This window comes from Pristis pectinata, chromosome 19 (genome assembly GCF_009764475.1).
Source record: "Pristis pectinata isolate sPriPec2 chromosome 19, sPriPec2.1.pri, whole genome shotgun sequence".
NCBI classification, from domain to species: domain Eukaryota; kingdom Metazoa; phylum Chordata; class Chondrichthyes; order Rhinopristiformes; family Pristidae; genus Pristis; species Pristis pectinata.
Window position 1 is genome coordinate 31,485,715 of NC_067423.1, and position 18,821 is coordinate 31,504,535.

General features: G+C 38.5%; 1 protein-coding gene across 1 annotated transcript in view; it reads right to left on the minus strand.

Annotated features, from left to right (window-relative positions):
* LOC127580296 (mucin-2-like) overlaps nucleotides 1-18,821 on the minus strand; it is an 80,592-nt gene that overhangs the window by 34,074 nt on the left and 27,697 nt on the right. The window contains exons 15-28 of the mRNA XM_052033534.1: nucleotides 16,842-17,000; nucleotides 16,087-16,181; nucleotides 14,628-14,754; nucleotides 13,176-13,410; nucleotides 13,031-13,092; nucleotides 12,852-12,943; nucleotides 10,093-10,241; nucleotides 9,862-10,000; nucleotides 9,441-9,545; nucleotides 9,109-9,300; nucleotides 6,463-6,708; nucleotides 5,394-5,550; nucleotides 3,748-3,873; nucleotides 2,145-2,283 (exon numbers count right to left, since the gene is read on the minus strand). Coding sequence (XP_051889494.1) covers nucleotides 2,145-2,283; nucleotides 3,748-3,873; nucleotides 5,394-5,550; nucleotides 6,463-6,708; nucleotides 9,109-9,300; nucleotides 9,441-9,545; nucleotides 9,862-10,000; nucleotides 10,093-10,241; nucleotides 12,852-12,943; nucleotides 13,031-13,092; nucleotides 13,176-13,410; nucleotides 14,628-14,754; nucleotides 16,087-16,181; nucleotides 16,842-17,000 — 2,023 coding nt within the window. The remainder of the gene's footprint in view (nucleotides 1-2,144; nucleotides 2,284-3,747; nucleotides 3,874-5,393; nucleotides 5,551-6,462; nucleotides 6,709-9,108; nucleotides 9,301-9,440; nucleotides 9,546-9,861; nucleotides 10,001-10,092; nucleotides 10,242-12,851; nucleotides 12,944-13,030; nucleotides 13,093-13,175; nucleotides 13,411-14,627; nucleotides 14,755-16,086; nucleotides 16,182-16,841; nucleotides 17,001-18,821) is intronic.

Below are 18,821 nucleotides of genomic sequence, written 5' to 3' on the forward strand. Positions count from 1 at the left end.
CACAACCACTCATTTTGAGCATTCCTTTTTTAAGATAGTGGTTGATGATAAATAAACATATGAATTTCAGTCAAATTTTGTCCTGTACATATAAGCATGGTTGTTACAGGGATTTTCAAAAATTAAATTTGGGAGAAACAGCAATCCAATAACTGACAGGCTCAAAATGTAAGCAAACAATTCTATTTACACTGTGGAATGAATGCAAACATTACCATAAGACCATAAGATATAGGAGCCATTGGCCACCATTCAATCATGGCTGATTTTTTTCAACCGCATTCTTCCACCTTCTCCCCATAACCCTTAACCCCTTACCAATCAAGAACCTGTAACATTATATACATTATATTATACCTTACGTTATATATCACTGCAACTTTTATAATATGCATATTAATTTAACATGGCATATTAAGTTAATTGGGCATGGAAATCTCTTTTTTGTTTCCTTATTCCATAGAATCGTGAAACAAAGTCTGGGTCAGTCTTTCCAAGATTCCCCAAGAATAATAGCATGACAACTGACATAAATTAAATGCAATTTCCAATATATTTTGCATCAATTTTCATCTTACAGAGACATATAGTAGGGAAACAGGCCCTTCAGCCCATCGAGTCCACACTGACCATCAGCTACCCATTTACATTAGTCCTACATTCATCCCATCTTTTATTCTCCCGTCATTCTCACCAACTCCTCCCAGATTCTACTACTCACCTACATACCAGGGGCAACTTACACTGGAGAGAAATTGGATATCAACCAACACATCTTTGGGATCCATCCAAATCTTAAAACTTGTTTTAGTATTATTAATCTTACTCTCATGTGTAAACATTGCCTACTCCTTCATGCTTTATAAGACAAAAGTAAAGTTCCTTAGTGAAATCAGTGGACATGAGAGAGCTGCACAAGATCACAGCAAGAAAACAGACGTTTCACATTGACGTCTTTCATGAACTGACTGTTCTTTCCTTTCATTTGCATCTCACGAGTGGAATTAACAAACTTCCCACATATTGGAGACATCTGTCCAAAGCAGTTTGACTGCTTTGGTTGTGTCGTTGGACACTATGTTAGCTTTGTTCTTTGTTGCTTTATACTAACTTGACATACCTAGCTTTGTATTTATTGATACCTTTAGTAATGAAGTAATGCTTTTGCTAGTTGAACAACAAGTAGACATGAGTACAAAAGAAATATGTTGTCTACTGCTGAACCAATGTGACTTACAGCCGCCACTCATTATTATCCCTTAGTAAAAAAATAAACAGTGCAGTGGATGTATTCTTTAGAAATAGTAAATAAATACATTAAAGGAAAAAAAGAATGTAAAGAATATATTTAACTAAGCCAGAAAGATAAAGGTTTGTACGTTGGAAAGGTACAAATGAAGGATTTTCAAGGCATAAGTAGGCAGGTGTTGCTGTGGCTTCATATTGATTAATGGAGACAAGTCACTTTTAATTCACATGTGACAATTTGTAAAGAATGTCCCTGGGTCCCATGCCAGTGGCAGAAGTTTGAACTTGGTAAGCCATTTACATTCAAAATTAATACATAGCCCTACATCAATGCAGAGAAAATCATGAGCAAAGCCCTCCGACCCACCACCTTTCAGTTCCCATGAAACCCCAATTATTATGAAAGATCTTAAAATTCAACTTGCAATTTCATTACCGGTCCCTAATTTAAGAGTGACAATGTGAGATCACCACATTACTTCCAGTCTTCTTAATGAACTTCAGTTTAGAGAAAATGGCTTTCTAATTTTGAAATAGTGTAATAATAAAAGATCAATGTTCAGCTTTAATACTATGTTACATAGTATTTGCTGCACAGAAGCAGGGTATTCAGGCATGTTTTTGGGCCACAGGAATTTCTTTTCACTCTGTTGCCTTAATCTAACCCATTAAAATATCATCACATTCTTTTAATCCACATGTATTCACTGAGCAACGCTTGAAATACATCAAATACACCCTGGGATGGCATGTTTCTCATTCTAACTGTTCCCTGGAATAAAAGTTTGCCTTAATTTCTTCTTAATTACAATTTTATACATTTGATCCCTTGTTTTGGACTTTGCGGCAAATATAATTAATTTTATTACAGATGAGTAACTGTGAAAGTACTTTACCAGTCTTGACAATCATTTATTGTTTCCATTGCATTATATATTTGACCATTGTGATAACAGGTGCACTGAGATAGGTTGACACATTTCATGATATTTTCATCCAGATAAGGAGCTGTCTCTGGGCATTTTGGGTAGCAACCTAATCAATAGAAAAAACGTAACATTGGTAGGGGGTATTAAACATTTATTATCATGTTATCAATAAATGAATTCATGGTTTTATTTAATTATATATCACAGTACTTAATTTACTGGCTGGACCCCTACATCATCAACATTCTGGGGGTGAAAGGTGAAACTTAACTGCGGCAGTCACACAAATACTGTGGTTACAAGAGCAGGACAGAAGCTTGGTATACTGTGGCAAATGACTCACATTCTGACATCCCAAGGCTTTTTCACCAGCTCCAACAACTCTCAAGAATTTTGACAATATCCAGGACAAAGAACCTGCTTAACTGGCAATCTGACACATGCATTCCCATCACCACTGACAGAGCGGCTGCAGTTTGTACCATCTACAAAATGCATGCTAGGTCCTTGTCTCGGTTATTCTGACAGCACCTCCCAAAATTGCCTGATTTACAATCAAGCAGGATAAGGGAAGCAGGCGCATGGGAAGACCACCATCAGCAGGTTTCCTCCAAGTTACACACCATCCTAACTTATATTGTTGGTCCATTATCATCGCTGGGTCTAAGTCTTGGAACTCATTACCCATCAACACTGTGGGAGTACCTTCACCAGCAGGACTGCAGTGGTTCAAGCAGACAGCTCACCATCACCTTCTCAAGAGCAATTAGAGATGGTAATAATACTGACTACATCACCAATACCCAGATGGCAAAAAACAATTTGAAAATACTACTTATTTTAAAAAGTACCTTACAAAGAAATTTTAAAAATTAAAACAAGAATACACCAGAAAATTAAACTACTTTATGTTCTATTTGCACTTTACCCTTTTGTCCCCTGTTGTTTTTCATAACTGACTTTAATTGACTTGCTGGATATGCCACATTATCTGGGTAGAGGCTCAAAGAGCAGATATCCCAGTCAAAGAATTGAGGTGTCCAAAAGATGTCCAGTGACAGAGCCCATTTGTTCAGGGATTAGTGATCAGCTGAGCAGATTTTCTGGTTTACTCCTACTTCTGGGTGATTAACATTAATTCTTTCATGGATTTTATTTTAATAAAGCTGAACTGCTTCAGGAAAAACAGACTCCTGCCTTCCTTACACCAATCTGGCCTACATGTCAGTCTGCTTCCTTACCTGATTAATTCTAAATATTCATCAGGAAAAGTGGGAATTGGCAATAAATTTCACCTTCCCAACATTCCCAGACAAAGATAGAGCTGGCATAAATCAGAGAATGAAATCAATGCTCTTCCCCATGCCCTCTCAATGCTGATCTGAGCTAGTGCCATTGCATAGCAAGTCACAACTCAAATCATGTTGTGTATGACTTAGCACTGAAGTATTAGCAGTATCAGAAAAAAAAGTCTCCTCATCCGGTTAAAATTAGCACAAACATAAAGGAAACAAGTAGAAGAATCCCCCCAGTATAACCAAACTATGATAAAATTATGAAATAAATCCACCTTCAAAAACTGCAGAGAGCTTTTTTCGAACTGAGTGATCTGAACATGTTTTAGCTGTTAATGTTCCACATGGCTGGTAGTGCCAACTGCATTCATTGTCGCTATTATAGTAGTCACAGTATACAGCTGCAATGTAAAATGAAAGGAGTTAGTACATCATCGTCCGTAATTGATTCAGCACCCAAGTCATTAAAAAGGGTTGATTTATGTCATAATCCAAACAGCATTGAAGTAGACTGGAAATAATTACAACTTCTCCAAGACCTTGCTATATGATTTATCTCATGGTGCAAGTGATCAGAGCAGACTTAAAAGGTCTCCGTAGCAGCTAACATAAGTTAAAACTGGAGGCCACAATCAAAGTGTCTGATACAACCCATTCAGCATTTCAGGCAGATGCAAGCATAGAGATGAGAAGAGATGGTGCTTTAAAGAGGGATTTAAAAAACTAAGAATGTTCCAGAAATTTGCCACCAGCAGTGGGACATTTACACTGGCTACTAATCTATCTTGTAATTTTTTTTTGAATGTTAATATTACTGTCTGAAGCCTTGTTGCTCCAAAATGGTGGCTCCCTGAGATTTATAATGCTGTCACATGGCTGGGCCAACACAAATAAAATCTGACAATTTAAAACTTTAAAAATGAAAGCAGTCAAGAACAATTAGAAACATTTAAGCAAGCACAATTAATTCAAAACAGCCTTATCCTTCTTTATATCCTTTGCAACCAGTCCTCTCCATACAAATGAATGGACTCACTGTCTCTGCACCAGGTCTAAAATGGAACAAGATCAGGAGGCAGATTTATCAACATGACTATTGGGGAACTGCTGCTGGACTCTATAAGGAATCCATTTTTGCAGCATATTCAGAGAATTGCCACTGAAGTGTGTCAACAAGTTCTGGACTTCCACATTTGCATTCTCAGCAGGTGCCAGTCCACTAAGCCAGTCTTATAAAATTAAGTATCAGAAATCACAATTTTGTGATTATTTTCAACCATAAACACTCATCTTCAGTAAAGTATGTAACTTTGAGTTGACCCAGAAAGCTTTCATGTATGTCCAGGAAAGTACAGAGTACAGTAAAAATCTGTTAATCCAGCACCCCAAGGACTTCGGTGGTGACAGATCAGCAGATTTTCTGGACTATTGGATGTATTTTATTAATACACCAACATACTATTAATTCATGTTGTTAAAGATGTTATACAATAACATTTCAGTGAACTCAATAAATTTAAAGAAAGCATGGGAAATTGAACTAAGTAAGTTTCAAGGGAGTGTGGCTATCAGAACCAGGAGAGTTCAAAGAAAGCACATGAACTGGGGCCCTGTTGAGTGGACAGGGAGCACGGGAACTGGGTACCAGCGTCTGGATGGGGTGTGTGGAAACGTGACTTGGTGAGTGGGAGGCAGTGTGGGAACCAGGGCCACAGTGTGTGGATGGGGAGCACGGGAAATGGGACACGGTGAATAGAAGGGAGCACAGAAGCTGGGGTCCGGTGAACAGATGGGGAACAGAACAAACATTACCTGGCGAGCCAGATGCCAAACCAGAGTGATTTCTGAATGGATGAAGGATTATTGGAGTCTTATTGTAGTTTCAATTAAAATTTCTGTGAAACTAATAATTTAGACTTACGACATCGTTCAGGTGTTCTCCAGCGAATACAAACACCAGCTTTATTACAAGCCTCTGCATATACTGCTACAGCAGTACAGAAACCCAGATACTTTCCCTCCTTATCACAGGCACAAGCTTCCTTGAGACAAGCATCATAGTATGGGTCAGGGTCAACCTGTTAAAGTGCCAGAGGGTCAGAAATCAAATCAATACTTTTAAAAAAGGGTTTATTATCCTTCAGAATAATTCAGAACTTCAGAAACAAGCAGAATATCTGTTCTAAATGTGAAGAACAACATTAACACAATTTTTGTTCACAGATGCACAGGAAATGATTTGTGCAGAACACTGCTATGAGGAATTCTTACAGAGAGCTCTCAGGGTGGCCATGATTGGTCGTCATTCAACAAGACCACCTTATTTTCCATTCAGCACAGATTCAGATTTCTGAAGATTTTCCATTTGACTATTCCAGGCCCACCATTCCCCAGTAGTAAACTCAGAAGAAAGCTACCTTAATGTTGAGAGCTGTCATCCTTCCCTCTCCTCTAAAATTCAGTCCTTTTCCAGTTAGAGATTGCTAGGTTGTAAAGACTTAAAATATTGCAAGCAAATCATGTAGAATCTAATCTGTGTGTCAACGAGCAGGTTGTGGAAGCGGAACCTGGTATGGTTGGATGACTACTTCCATCATCTTAGAGTCATAGAGCTGTACTGCACAGAAACAGGCACTTCGGTCCACCAGGTCCATGTCAACCATTTTGCCCATCCACATTAATCCCATTTGCCCAAGGTCCATATCCTTATGTGCCATGCCTATTCAAATGCCTGTCTAGAAGCCTCTTAAACATAGTTATTGTGTCTTATTCCACCATATCTTCTGACAGTGTGTTCCAGATACCACTTTCTCTCCTGTGATGTCAAATTATATGAGTGTGCACCACCGAGAAAATGGTAAATCTGCAGAATTTAACTCTTTCAGCAACGAAGTGACATTAGTTTGCCACAATTAAATTTGTTCCTACAGCTATAAGCTGCAGGAACAAATTGTGGAAGTGTGAAGAGTAGATTTAGAATAGTGTCTTACCTTATTGTGACATTGTCGAAACACTCCCTCCTGACTATTAATGATGGAACATTTTTTTTCTGCCCATGGAGAACAAAATGGGTTTTCCTCACAAGGGAAAGTTTGATTCACTGAACTGGAGCAGGAATCTGTAGACTTCCAACTGTTTCCAAACTCAACGGAATTGCTTGCCATTGAGTTAGATTTTGTTTTTAGTTCATCTTCGCTGTCATCATTGAAGTTTCCACAGAGACCACACACTTTGTTCTATTGAACAAGTTACAAAATAATCAAAATGTTATTAAAGATGTTAATCAGGCATTTCAAAATCAATGTTCAAATAAACTAAAGAAGCTAACATATTTCACCATTCAGAAGTATGTGCTTTCAGCCTACAAATATACACCATTTATCTGTTAAAACATTTTATCATTTTATTTTTATATCTGCATTGGTCCATACCAAATAAGTCAGTTCACCTCAGCTGACATGCCAAAACTTGACATTACTGGACAGGCAAAAAGATCAATTGAGTATAACAGTTGGGAGCATTGAGAATATGAGTTGGGAGGTCATGTGACAGTTCTGCAAAACATTGGTTAGACCGCCTTAAAATACTGTGTACAGTTCTGGTCACCACACTACAGAAAGGATGTGATAGTAGTAGAGAGAGTGCAGACAAGATTCACTAAGATGTTGCCTGGCTGTAAAGGCTGTAGTTTTTAGAAAGGTTGGATAGAATGGGTTCATTCTCACTAGAATGTGGGAGGCTGAGAGGTGATCTTATAGAGGTTTATAAAGTTATCAGGGGCACAGACAAGATAGAATATAGGGCAGGGGAGTCTAGAACTAGAGGGCACAGGTTTAAGAAAAGAAGAATTTTAAAGGAGATCTGAAGAGCAAGTTTTTCACAAGGGGGGTATTGAATATCTGGAACGATGTGCCAGAGGAGGTGGTGGAGGCAGATACAATGACAAGATTTGGACATGTACTTGGATAGGAATAGCATAGAGGAATGCATGCAAATGGGATTATCATAGATAGGCATCATGGTCAGCACAGAGGGTAAAAAAGACCCGTTTCTGTGCACTACGTTTCTATTATTCTAAGTTCTCATTAACTAGAACCATTCTTAGAAACAACATGTGGTTAATGGTACAGGAGTGAAATGGAATACAGAACAGCTGACCACATTGTTTAGCATCATATTTGTACAGTCACTAATGCCTCAGCAACTCCACTCCACTCCACTCCACTCCAGCATCTGGCAAGATCTTGGTGGGAAAGTAAGTTGGGGAAAAATGCTGCTTTGATCTAGATGTTTGCTGGATTAAACTGAATGGTACAACAGGTAATATACTGTCCTACTACCCATTAGTATCCTGTAAATATTTTCTTTCATCAGCAACAATCTGAAAACAGGTCAGTTCATTTACTTGTGAGGGAGTCAAAGAATTTTGATAATTTCTTCTGGTTCTTCAGTGTTTTAGCTCTCTAGTTAATTCTCATCACAAAAGTTATGACCACCCCTCATCCAACAGGCAGGACCACATGAGTCACTTGGAGCAAAACAACAAACAATTCTTGCAGTCGTCATCCAGGATTTTAGTGAAAGCACATAAGAGAAGAGGTTATAGTTTTGATCAACTTCCTGAAGGAAAGATGTTCTTGCCATAGAGGAAGGGTAATGAGTGTTCTCTGGACTTATTCCTTGAAAGATAGATGGAGTAGAATGTGTTCATAGTCTCTTAAATTCAGAAGAATGAGAAGTGATCTCATTGAAACACATAAAACTCTTGGAAAGCTTGACAGGGTAAATGCTCTGGCTGAAAACTTAGGCGAATGGTCCACAGTATCAGGAAAAGGGTTCAACTGAAGTGAGTAGAAATTTCTGCACTTGAATGTTTAGAATTCCGAGGGGGCTATGCATCCTTAAACATGCGCAGCACTGTGTCCTATCCAAGAATTCAACTCTTCTGAGCAGTGGGTTTGAAACAGACCAAGTGTATAATCGAAAATTTTGTTGAACCTTATATACCTTACGCTCCTTCAGAGCCGACTAACGTGAAAATACAATTGTAGGCCACCTCCCTGGACTCTTTCTAAATGGTTCAACATTACATTAACTTTTCATGAGAGGACAAGCTGTGGGAATTTACTGATCACAAACATTGATCCATGGCTAACTCATCTGAATTTTTTCCAGATATTTTATTTTCCCATTGATGGCCCTGGAAATTTAAATGATCTGAGGGAAATTCAAAGGGCATTGAGGGATGATGAAAAAAAATTGAGATTTTCTTTTTTTGTTGGTTGGGGTGAGACTCCTGAAGTTATATTACTTGATTGATCATACCTCCACCTTCCCCTATCCAATTTGATCCAATATTGATGCATATTTGATGATATTCCATCAATATGATAGCTTTGTTCTCCATCAATATCATTATCATGTGCTTTGGTTCAAAGAACAATGCTTTTATTTTGGTCTTTTACATAGTCTTGTCATATCTTTCTCCCAATGGATCACTTTGCTGACAACTTGCCTGGTACATCTTCATATTATACTCTTCTGTGACATTGCAACCTTCATTTGTCTGGATTCAGAAGAAAGAATCATAAATCCTATACAAAAGAGAATATATTTACATTTAAAACCCCACTTACCTTCCAGCTTTCATCTAGAGTGACTGAAAGTCTTGTGTGCTTGTCCCAAATTACATTGATTCCATTGGAAAATGTAAGGCTTAAATAAAGCCCAACAGTGTGAAGTGAATAGGAATCATAACCTGGGCAACTTAAAGTGGAATTTTCACTAGACTCTTTTACTTTCCCATCTTCCAAAATTAGTTCTTCTCCCTAAAAGGTCACAAAAATTTGGCAAATTCATGCTTAATAGTGACTTTGAACATCGATGGTCATAACAAATATTTGCATTCTGAAAATTTCTTTGAAGGTAGCTACATAGCAAGGTAATAATTGTAAATAGGTAGATATACCTGAGAAATAATCTTAATATTTCTTGCACATGTCACTCCATTTTCACAGCAAGGAACACTTTCTATGAGTACTTGAAAAGTTCCATGTTTTCCATTGCAATGGTCCTAAGTAAATGATAATTTTAAATAAATACATGGAGTATAGTTTGTATTCTTGCGAACAGTTCAATAATTAATACAAATATGCATATCAGTATAATGAGAAAAATACACAAAACAATTTCACTCTTAAACCATTAACATGATTAATTATACAGTCAGGTTGAAAGGTAACTTCAATGAACCATGCTGTTATTTAGGTATTGGTAAAGAGTATTGTAATATCTGTTTAAACTATTATTTATCCTTAACCAGATTAAATGCAAATCTATGAATCATTTCCTCTTAAGAGTAAATTAAATGTTTGGTAATTGCAATTTACCTGAACAAATACGTATTCACAATTACCCTCAAATGTGAATCGCTTATCATCAAAAGTTACGTAATGACCTTCACCATAAACTTGACAGGTCTTTGGACAAGACTTTTTAGTACAGCTCCATAATCCACCCTGGCATGTGCTGCAATATAAAGAATGGTGAAACTTATTCCATCGTATCAGGCACTTTGTAAAATATGAAAATTATCAATGTTAGCATTCGTTGGGCCCCACCATTTGTTGCAATCAATATGGATAACTTTTCCTTTGGCATAACTATTTCCTCCATACAAACAAGGGCAGTCTTCAGTCAAAACACAGTTTCCTCTGTTATCTTCAGCTTCACCTTCAGGACAAATACATTCAGGTACACATTTGTCTGGCTGTTGTAAAAGAAAAATTAAATGATTTCTTCAAAATATTAATGTAATGATGTAAACCCCACCCCAACATAAATAAATAAACAAGAAGATAGATAAATAAATACAAAGAAAGAAAAAAAAGATGAATGAAGTGAGCGTAGCTCCCTTAAACTCAGAAATGAAAGAAAACACTACGGGGATAGGAGAGCAGGAAATAGCAGAGCAATTAAGCAAATAGTTTGTTTTTGCCTTCACAGAAGGGAACACAGGGAACTTAGAAATATTAAGGAAACAAGAACCTAATTAAGCAGAAGAACAAAAGAAAATTAGTATTAGTAAGAAAATACAGTTGGCAGGAAAGCCAATAAGTCCCCTAATAATGTGCATTGTTGAAAACTAAAGGAGAAAGCCATAGAAATAATGGCCACATTGGTTACATTTTCCAGAATTCTATAAACTATAGAATAGTTCCTGCAGATTGGAGGATGGCAAATGTAATCCCACTATTTAAATAGGGGAGAGAGAAAATAAAACAAACTGCAGACCAGTTAGCTGACGGTCAATAGAAGGGAAAATTCTGAGGCTATTAAAAAGGGTGAGGTAACAGGAAACATGGAAAACATGAACAGGATTAGATACTGTCAACATGAATTTCTGTAATTGTGGTTTACTGGAGTATTTTGGAAGGTGTGATTGACAGAATAGATAAGGAAGAAGCATGGACGTAAAGTAGTTGGATTTTCAGAAAGATTTTGAAAAAGTCCCGCAAAAAAGATTAGTGTTCAAAATTAAAGTGTTAAGTTTGGTTATTGATGGGGATTGAAAATTGACTGACAGCAGGAAACAGAGAATTGGAATAAATGGGCATTTTTTTGGGGTGGCAGGTGATAACTTGAGGCATACCACAGGTTTCAGTATCTGGCCTCAGCTATTCATGATATATATATATGTGTGTGTGTGTGTGTATGTGTATATATATATATATATATATATATATATATATATATATATATATGAACGATTTGAATGAGGGAATAAAATGAAATATTTCGAAGGTTGCCAGTGACATTAGACTATGTTGGATTGTGAATTGTGAGGAAATATATGAAAGCATTAAGGTGACTTAAGCAAGCAGGAAAAAGAAACACGACAGGGGTAATATTATGTGAGGTTATCCACTTCAGTCGGAAAAGAAGAAACTCAGTGTATTATTTACATGGTGTTAGATTAGGAACTATTGAAGTTCAACAAGACTTGGGTATTCTTACACATCAGTCAGTGAATGCAAACATTCATATACCACAAGCAGTTAAGAAGGCAAATGGTATGATGGATGAACTCAGCAGGCCAGGCAGCATTCATGGAGAAAAGCAGGCAGTCAACATTTCGGGTCAGGACCCTTCTTCAGGACTGAAGATAGGAAAAGGGGAAGCCCAATATATAGAAGGGAAAAGCAGAGCAGTGATAGGTGGACAGAAGAGGGAAGGCGGGGTGGGCGCAAGGTGGTGATAGGTCGATGCAGGTAAGAATAGTGATCACTTCACTTTCGATTCCCCTCAGTATCCACAGATCAAGGGCGCAGCCATGAGCACTCGCATGGGCCCCAGCTATGTCTGCCTCTCCGTTGGCTACGTTGAACAGTCTCTGTTCCAAGCCAACTCCGGCCCCATTCCTCAACTCTTTCTCCACTATATTGATGACTGCATTGGTGACACCTCTTGCATCCATGTGGAACTCGACAGTTTCATAAATTTCACCATAAATTTTCACCCTGCTCCAGTTCACTTGGACTATCTCTGACACCTCTCTTTCCTTCCTCAAGCTTTCCATCTCCATATCAGGAGATTCCTTATCCACCGACATCTTCTACAAACCCACTGACGCCCACAGCTACTTCGATTACAGCTCCTCCCACCCTGTCTCTTGCAAGGACACTATCCCTTTTTCTCAATTTCTCCACCTCCGCCGCATCTGCTCCCATGATGAGGCTTTCCACTCCAGGTCATCTGAGATTTCCAACTTCTTTACAAACAGTGGCTTCCCCCCTACTATGGTCGAGAGAGCTCACACCCATAGCTCTTCCATTTCCTGGATCTCTACTCTCCCTTTCTTCCATCCCCCGGTGGATCTGCTCTCCCCTTCTCCTCCACACCTGCCTATCACTATCTCTTACCTGCATCTACTTATCACCACCTTGTGCCCACCCCGCCTCCCGTCTTTTGTCCACCTATCACTGCTCTGCTTTTCCCTCCAAAATATTGGGCTTCCACTTTTCCTATCTTCAGTCCTGAAGAACGGTCCTGACCTGAAATGTTGACCGCCTGCTTTTCTCCACAGGTGCTGCCTGGCCTGCTGAGTTCCTCCAGCATCATAGTGTTTTTCATCTATATTCCAGCATCCGCAGTCCTTTGTTTCTCATATGGTATGATGGCTTTGATCATTACTCCAAGCCTCTGGGTTATTATTCCAGTAATGTAACCAACATATTACCATACCCCCTAATTTGAATGGCATGTTCAATGATATTTTTGGTTTAAATTAAAACAGACTATTTTATGTTATTGTTCAATATTTTCTGTGGTATGCAAGTATGTACAATTTTAACAAGCTTGTAACATTGGAATCACTTACACATGGTAATGCCAGGTTACTGCATTTCTTTCCACAGTGAGTCTGATTTCCAGAAGGGGAACAACGAAGAAGTTCCTTTCCATTCGTACATACTAATAAGTACAAAAAAGGAGAATTATTTCATGGAGATTTAAATGCATGCCTCAGATCATAACAGCTTGAAAAGATACTAATTTTACCTGTGGGAGTAGCAGTGGTTTCAGTAATTGGATTGCAAATAATTGATCCACCTTGGCAATAGCTGATGGAACAAAGGAAGGTTTAAGGATCTTGATTCATTTGGTTAATGATTAAATTTTAATAGACTTTAACAGGTTTCCTTACCAATCATCAACTTTCTCTCCAGGTTGAATATATGTGCCCTTGTGATAACACGAACAGTCTCCCTTATCAACACAGGCTCTCTTTTCATTCATGTACTTGCCCTTAGGGCAGCCACAGCCATAAACTGGAGTATCCTTCACATCACAAGTGAAATCAGCTTTTGCCAGTGATCTGCAGTTCCGGTTACAGGTTGTCATTTCATTGTCAAAAACTTGGTTGTTCTCACAGGTTGTATCTGGAAACAAAAATCAGAGTAGAGATGAGAGCCAATGAAAGCCATTCACAAAGCACTCACAATCATCTTCAGAAAGAAATGTCAGGTTGGCAGACCCACTTTGAACATGATGGGCATAACCAGCCACAGATGCCAGATTTCAGCTGATTTTATTCTACTTAATATCCAAAAGCATCTGAGCAAACCACAGTCATGGCTATGGAGGATCAGAGTCAGAGTGATGAAGACCAATTTTGTCCAATTACTGCTCCTTCAGTTTACTTTCAATCACCAGCAAAATTATGAAGCTGTTCTTGACAGAGATACTGCCGCACTTAATTATGAGCAGCCAATTGATCAATATTAATTTTCAGCATGATAGAATAATTTCTATTTGTTTGCATCAGTCCCACTTTAACATTACTCAAGAAGCCTGACATTAACTAGGACAAAACAGCTCTCTTTATTTGCAAACCATCCACCACATTCACCACCTCTGCAGTGGCATAATGTGGCTACACAGTGTATGATCTACGAAGTGCACTGCAGCAATTCCCATGGCTTTGTTTGCTGTACTTCCCAAACTCATGGTTTCTACTATTAGGAGTAAACATATGAAAACACCAGTGCCTCCAGGTTCCCCTCTGAGTTGCACACATCTTAATCTGGAATTGCATTAATGTCCTTATTGTCACTCCGTCAAATTCCTGTAATCTTCAACAGAACAGGGAAACATTACAAGGCAAATTATTGATATGAACAGAAGAACTAGGTAATGATGTCAGAGTGCTCAGTTGCAGGGGAAAATTTGAAAATGTAGCCCACTTAGCTCCATGGCTTCTCTAAGGTACTATCTTGGGAGGTATTTAATGGAAAAATCAATACCAGAGCAGCTGGTAAAAAGGTACACAGTTTCAAGGATATGAAGAGCAAATTTAGAAAAATGTCAGTGAATATCTCTTTAACTGGGGGTTATTCCTGCTGGGATCAATTGTCAGGAAGAGCTTTTGAGATCACAATGCTGGACTCATTTAAGAACCAGCTCCTAATTGTAATGAAAAGATGCTGGGTTAATATTCTGAAAGGAAGACATTTTCACAATAAAAGCAAGTGCACATGTTACTGGGTCTAGGTCTCTCAGCATCAATATACTCAAAGCTTTATTCAATATTATAAACTAATCTTCCCTCTGAAGGAAAGGGTGTGAAATTCTGTGAAACCTAAAGACCTCAACTTACTGCAAATTCCTCGAGTCCAACCTTTCAGTATGACATCTCTTGCAGCACATGCATGAACATATGCCCCCAGTGCAGCACAGATACAGTGATCAAGATTCTGACAGTTGCATATGGAAATCTTGCACATCTTTAAAACAAGTACAAATACAACAATTATTTTCTTCATTAAACATTACTAAATTTATGCAAGCTGGAATCTAGGCATGACAACAAGAGCCAAACAATTACAACATTTTAAAACAAAATAGGGTCTTAGTTGACTCTTTAGCAGTCAACATGTGATTTTTGAGGCCTTATCTCATCTAAGTTTGTTCGAAGAACCACTGTCCATCCAATCCTATTTGCAAAATGACCTCACATAAAGGAAGATGGTTGAGGTTGTTAGAAGTCACTCATCCCAACCCCAGGATATCACTATTGGAGTTCCTCAAGACAGCGCACTCAGCCTAACTATCTTCAGCTGCTTCTTCAATGACCTTCCATCATAAGGTCAAAAATGGAAATATCAGCAGGTTATTGCACAATGTTCATGCCTGCATGCAGCAAGACCTAGACAACATTCCAGCATGGGCTGCTAAGTAGCAAGTAATATTCATGCACAGAAGTGCCATGCAATGAGAATCTTTGGCAAAAGCGAGTTTAACCATCTACCCTTGACATTCAATGCCATTTCCATTTTTGAATTCCCTCCTCAACCTTCCCTCATCCTGCCCAATCATCAAATATCCAGAGGGTCAGAATTGAGTAGAAACTCATCTGAACCAGCCACATAAATACTGTGGCTGCAAGAACAGGTTAGAGGTTGGGTATCCTGTGGTGAGTGTCTTACCTCCTGACACCCCAGGACCTTACCACAATTAACAAGGCATAAATCAGAAACAGAATGGAATATGATTCACTTTCCAAGACAAATACAGTGCCAGTTACTGTCAAGAAGCTCAAAGCCATCCAGAACAATGCACCCTGCTCGACTGGCACCTCATCAGCCACCCAAGATATTTATTTGTTCCACCATTGGCGCACACTGGCTGCAGAGTGAACCAGCTAAAAGTGCACTGCAGTTACTTGCACAGGCTACCTTAACAGCACCTCCCAAATCTATGGAACTCCCTCCACACTGCACTGTAGGAACACCTTCACTAGATTCAAGAAGGGAACTCATCACCCACCATTTTCTTAAGGGCATTTAGGGATGGCAATAAATGCTGATCTTGCAGGCAATGCCCATATCCCAAAAATGAATAAACAAAAAAGATGGTAAAATCATGAAAAAGCTTGGGTGGCAGCTTGCAAGCTAATTGAAGAGGCCAGGAATGTGATTATAGGACAGTTTATATCTGTTTAACTTTTGTCTCTTTTATCTTTGCTGCATATGTTAAATATAGTTGTGCAAGTTTTCATTTTACTTAGGTCATGAAAGGTTTCCATTTGCACATATTTACATAATGTTCATCCTTACCTGATAGTATTGAATGTAATCTACTGTGGAATGACACTGAGCAAAAACACTTTGGTCGTTTTTCAACATGGAACAGTGTTGCTTTGCGTAGTATTCTGCAATAAAATTTGGATAAGATATGAATGATTATGCTCTGCATGGAATATCTTGCATTCAGATGTGATAATCAAATTTAATTTAATACAGATATAGTGAAAATAAATTATCCCTGCCAATAAATTTGCCAGCATGAGCAGCCGACAATAAGTGCTAGGCCAATGAAATTACACAAAATTGCCAGAACCCGAGTTCCAAATCAAACCGAGATTTTTGGAGTTGTGCAGCAGCAACACTTTCTGCTGCTCTGCTGTGTATCCATGGACTGTCTCTCCCCAGCCTGAAGTTATGTCTAAATGACCAGCATGGTCTCTAGGTGAATGGGGAGCATGCTGAAGCAGGTTGTAGTACAGTGGGGATATTGTTCATTCTCAGGGTTGATAGGGCCTCTGCATGGACTGTGGAGATCTGTTGAAAGGGGGACCTTGGCAGAGATGTCCTATCACTGGAAATTCTGCCAGACCTTCGTGTTTAACTTAGTTTTTAATCACCATCACAGTACGTCTTTTCTTGTTCCACCTGAGACCCAAACCCAAACCATCCATTTTTAGTGTGCCAAAATTAACACAAGGTTCAGCAAAATGATCAATGGCAAAAGTGTTCTATATTAGACCGCACACTTATTGCAGCAAAAGTTTGGGGCAGGAACAGTACATTACCTTTTTCTGAACTGACACAAGTTGGATTTTCCTTTTCAGGAGGGCTGCATTTAGACTCAACTGCCCATGAATGAGCAAACTGGACATGTGATTGTTCCACCACGTTCTGTATAGACATGAAGTCATCAGAAGCCTTGCCATTAAAGTCGCCACACAAGCCTACAATACAAACAACAGCAAAACTTTTAGAAAATACAATGACTTAATTTGATGGAGCAGTAGTTTTAATTGAGTCACATAATAAAATCAGAGCTTTTTTCTTCGAACAGATTTACTGAATTTGTTGCTCAAACAACACTGAACAAAATAAAGCTTAAAACATGTTATCACACTGATTGTTTAATGCACATCTTTGCCTCACCTGTTTGTTTTCCACTTGAGAGTTAGCCAGTGCTCCATAATTGCTTCTCTTATTTCAATGCAGTTTACAACACCTCTCTAAAATCACACACCAATTCAAACTCCCTTCATTCTTCACAGTCCTTGAACTACTTTCAAAGCCCACATATGTGTTCATCTTCCTTATTAGGCCTCCCTCCCTGTCAACTCACTGAATTGACTCTCATACCAAGATCAAAAATCCTCCCCTTTGTGACTGACATAAGTTTCTCTTGTTGTCCTCTTGACTTCCCTGCAAGTTTTGACATTCCCTCATCAGTCCAAAGATACATTCACATATACCTTTCTTCCATTCCAATTCTAGTTTCTACAAACCTCATAAGATATCCAAATGCTAGTATTCCACACTTCCCTGAGCCTAGCCATCCTTATCCAATTTGCCCATCACCTCTTTCAATGACCTCAATAATGAGTAAGAATAACAAAGCTAAGTGTGACATTGACAATACAAAACAAATTGTGATATTAACCAATTGCCCAGGAAGATATGTAAAGTGAAATTCCACTTGGTCTTCACTAATATTCAGATCCTTTGTCTAGGATCCTTTGTCTGGCTTTTTTGTTTTATATGCTTGAAGCTGGGCTTCAGAGGCACAGGTGATTTCCCAGAATACAGTGACCAAAAGTTTGTGTTGCTTATGCCTAGAAATTTGATGACACAGCACTTACTTCTCAGGAGATCATACTTCTGCCCATTTCTGGATGAAGGTGTATCAATCACAAAATTAGATCAGACATCTGAAGTCTATACAACACTAGAAGCATATGAAATGACATCACGTTGTCAACACCTCACCATTCAATCCCATTCTATTGAAACCAGGACACCCAGATCAGCATAACAAAATTTGTTTCACAATCACAAAAATAAAAGGAGCACCATGTACTGAAATCTCCAAATGAAGGCAAATTAAATGGTCATCATTCTAACTTTAGTGTTTGATCACAACATCTGATGTACTCTCATCTGGTTGACTCAGTCTTGGATGCTCAAAATACGCAATCTTTTTCCTTACTCCATCATTATTTTCAGCCTTTTCACTTTATGTACTTCACTGTATTTAGCTGCTGTTCTTGCCTTACTGATTTTCCTGCAGTTCACAGTGATTTGGGCCACCTATGCCATGGGACTCCAACACAGCAGTCGATTGCGAGGAAGGTGGCCACACACACTGAAGATCACATTGGCCCTCAATGCCTTATCAACCTTTTAGATAGAAGGTTTGTGGCCGCCACATGGATATGATCTTTAAAGTCTGGAAAACTTCCCTGCACACAGCTGAACAAAATCTTGACAATCACAATGAATCTCTGCAGCTCCCTCTGAGAAATAGGTATCTTGGGATTTATTGCTTTGAAGCTGAATGTCAGTTCAATTTTCAATGGCTCTTACGACTAATTGGGGTGCCATGACCTGGTGCCTGTGCTCAACTTAATGACCTTTTAGTGCACCTATATGGATCCAATCCAATTTCTAGACTGTAATACCTGTGTCAAAAACGCTTAATTCTGATTACAATTTGGCTTGAAGCTACTATCTTAGACTTTACAGTTAATTAGTTTAACTCTTGTTCACTCCTA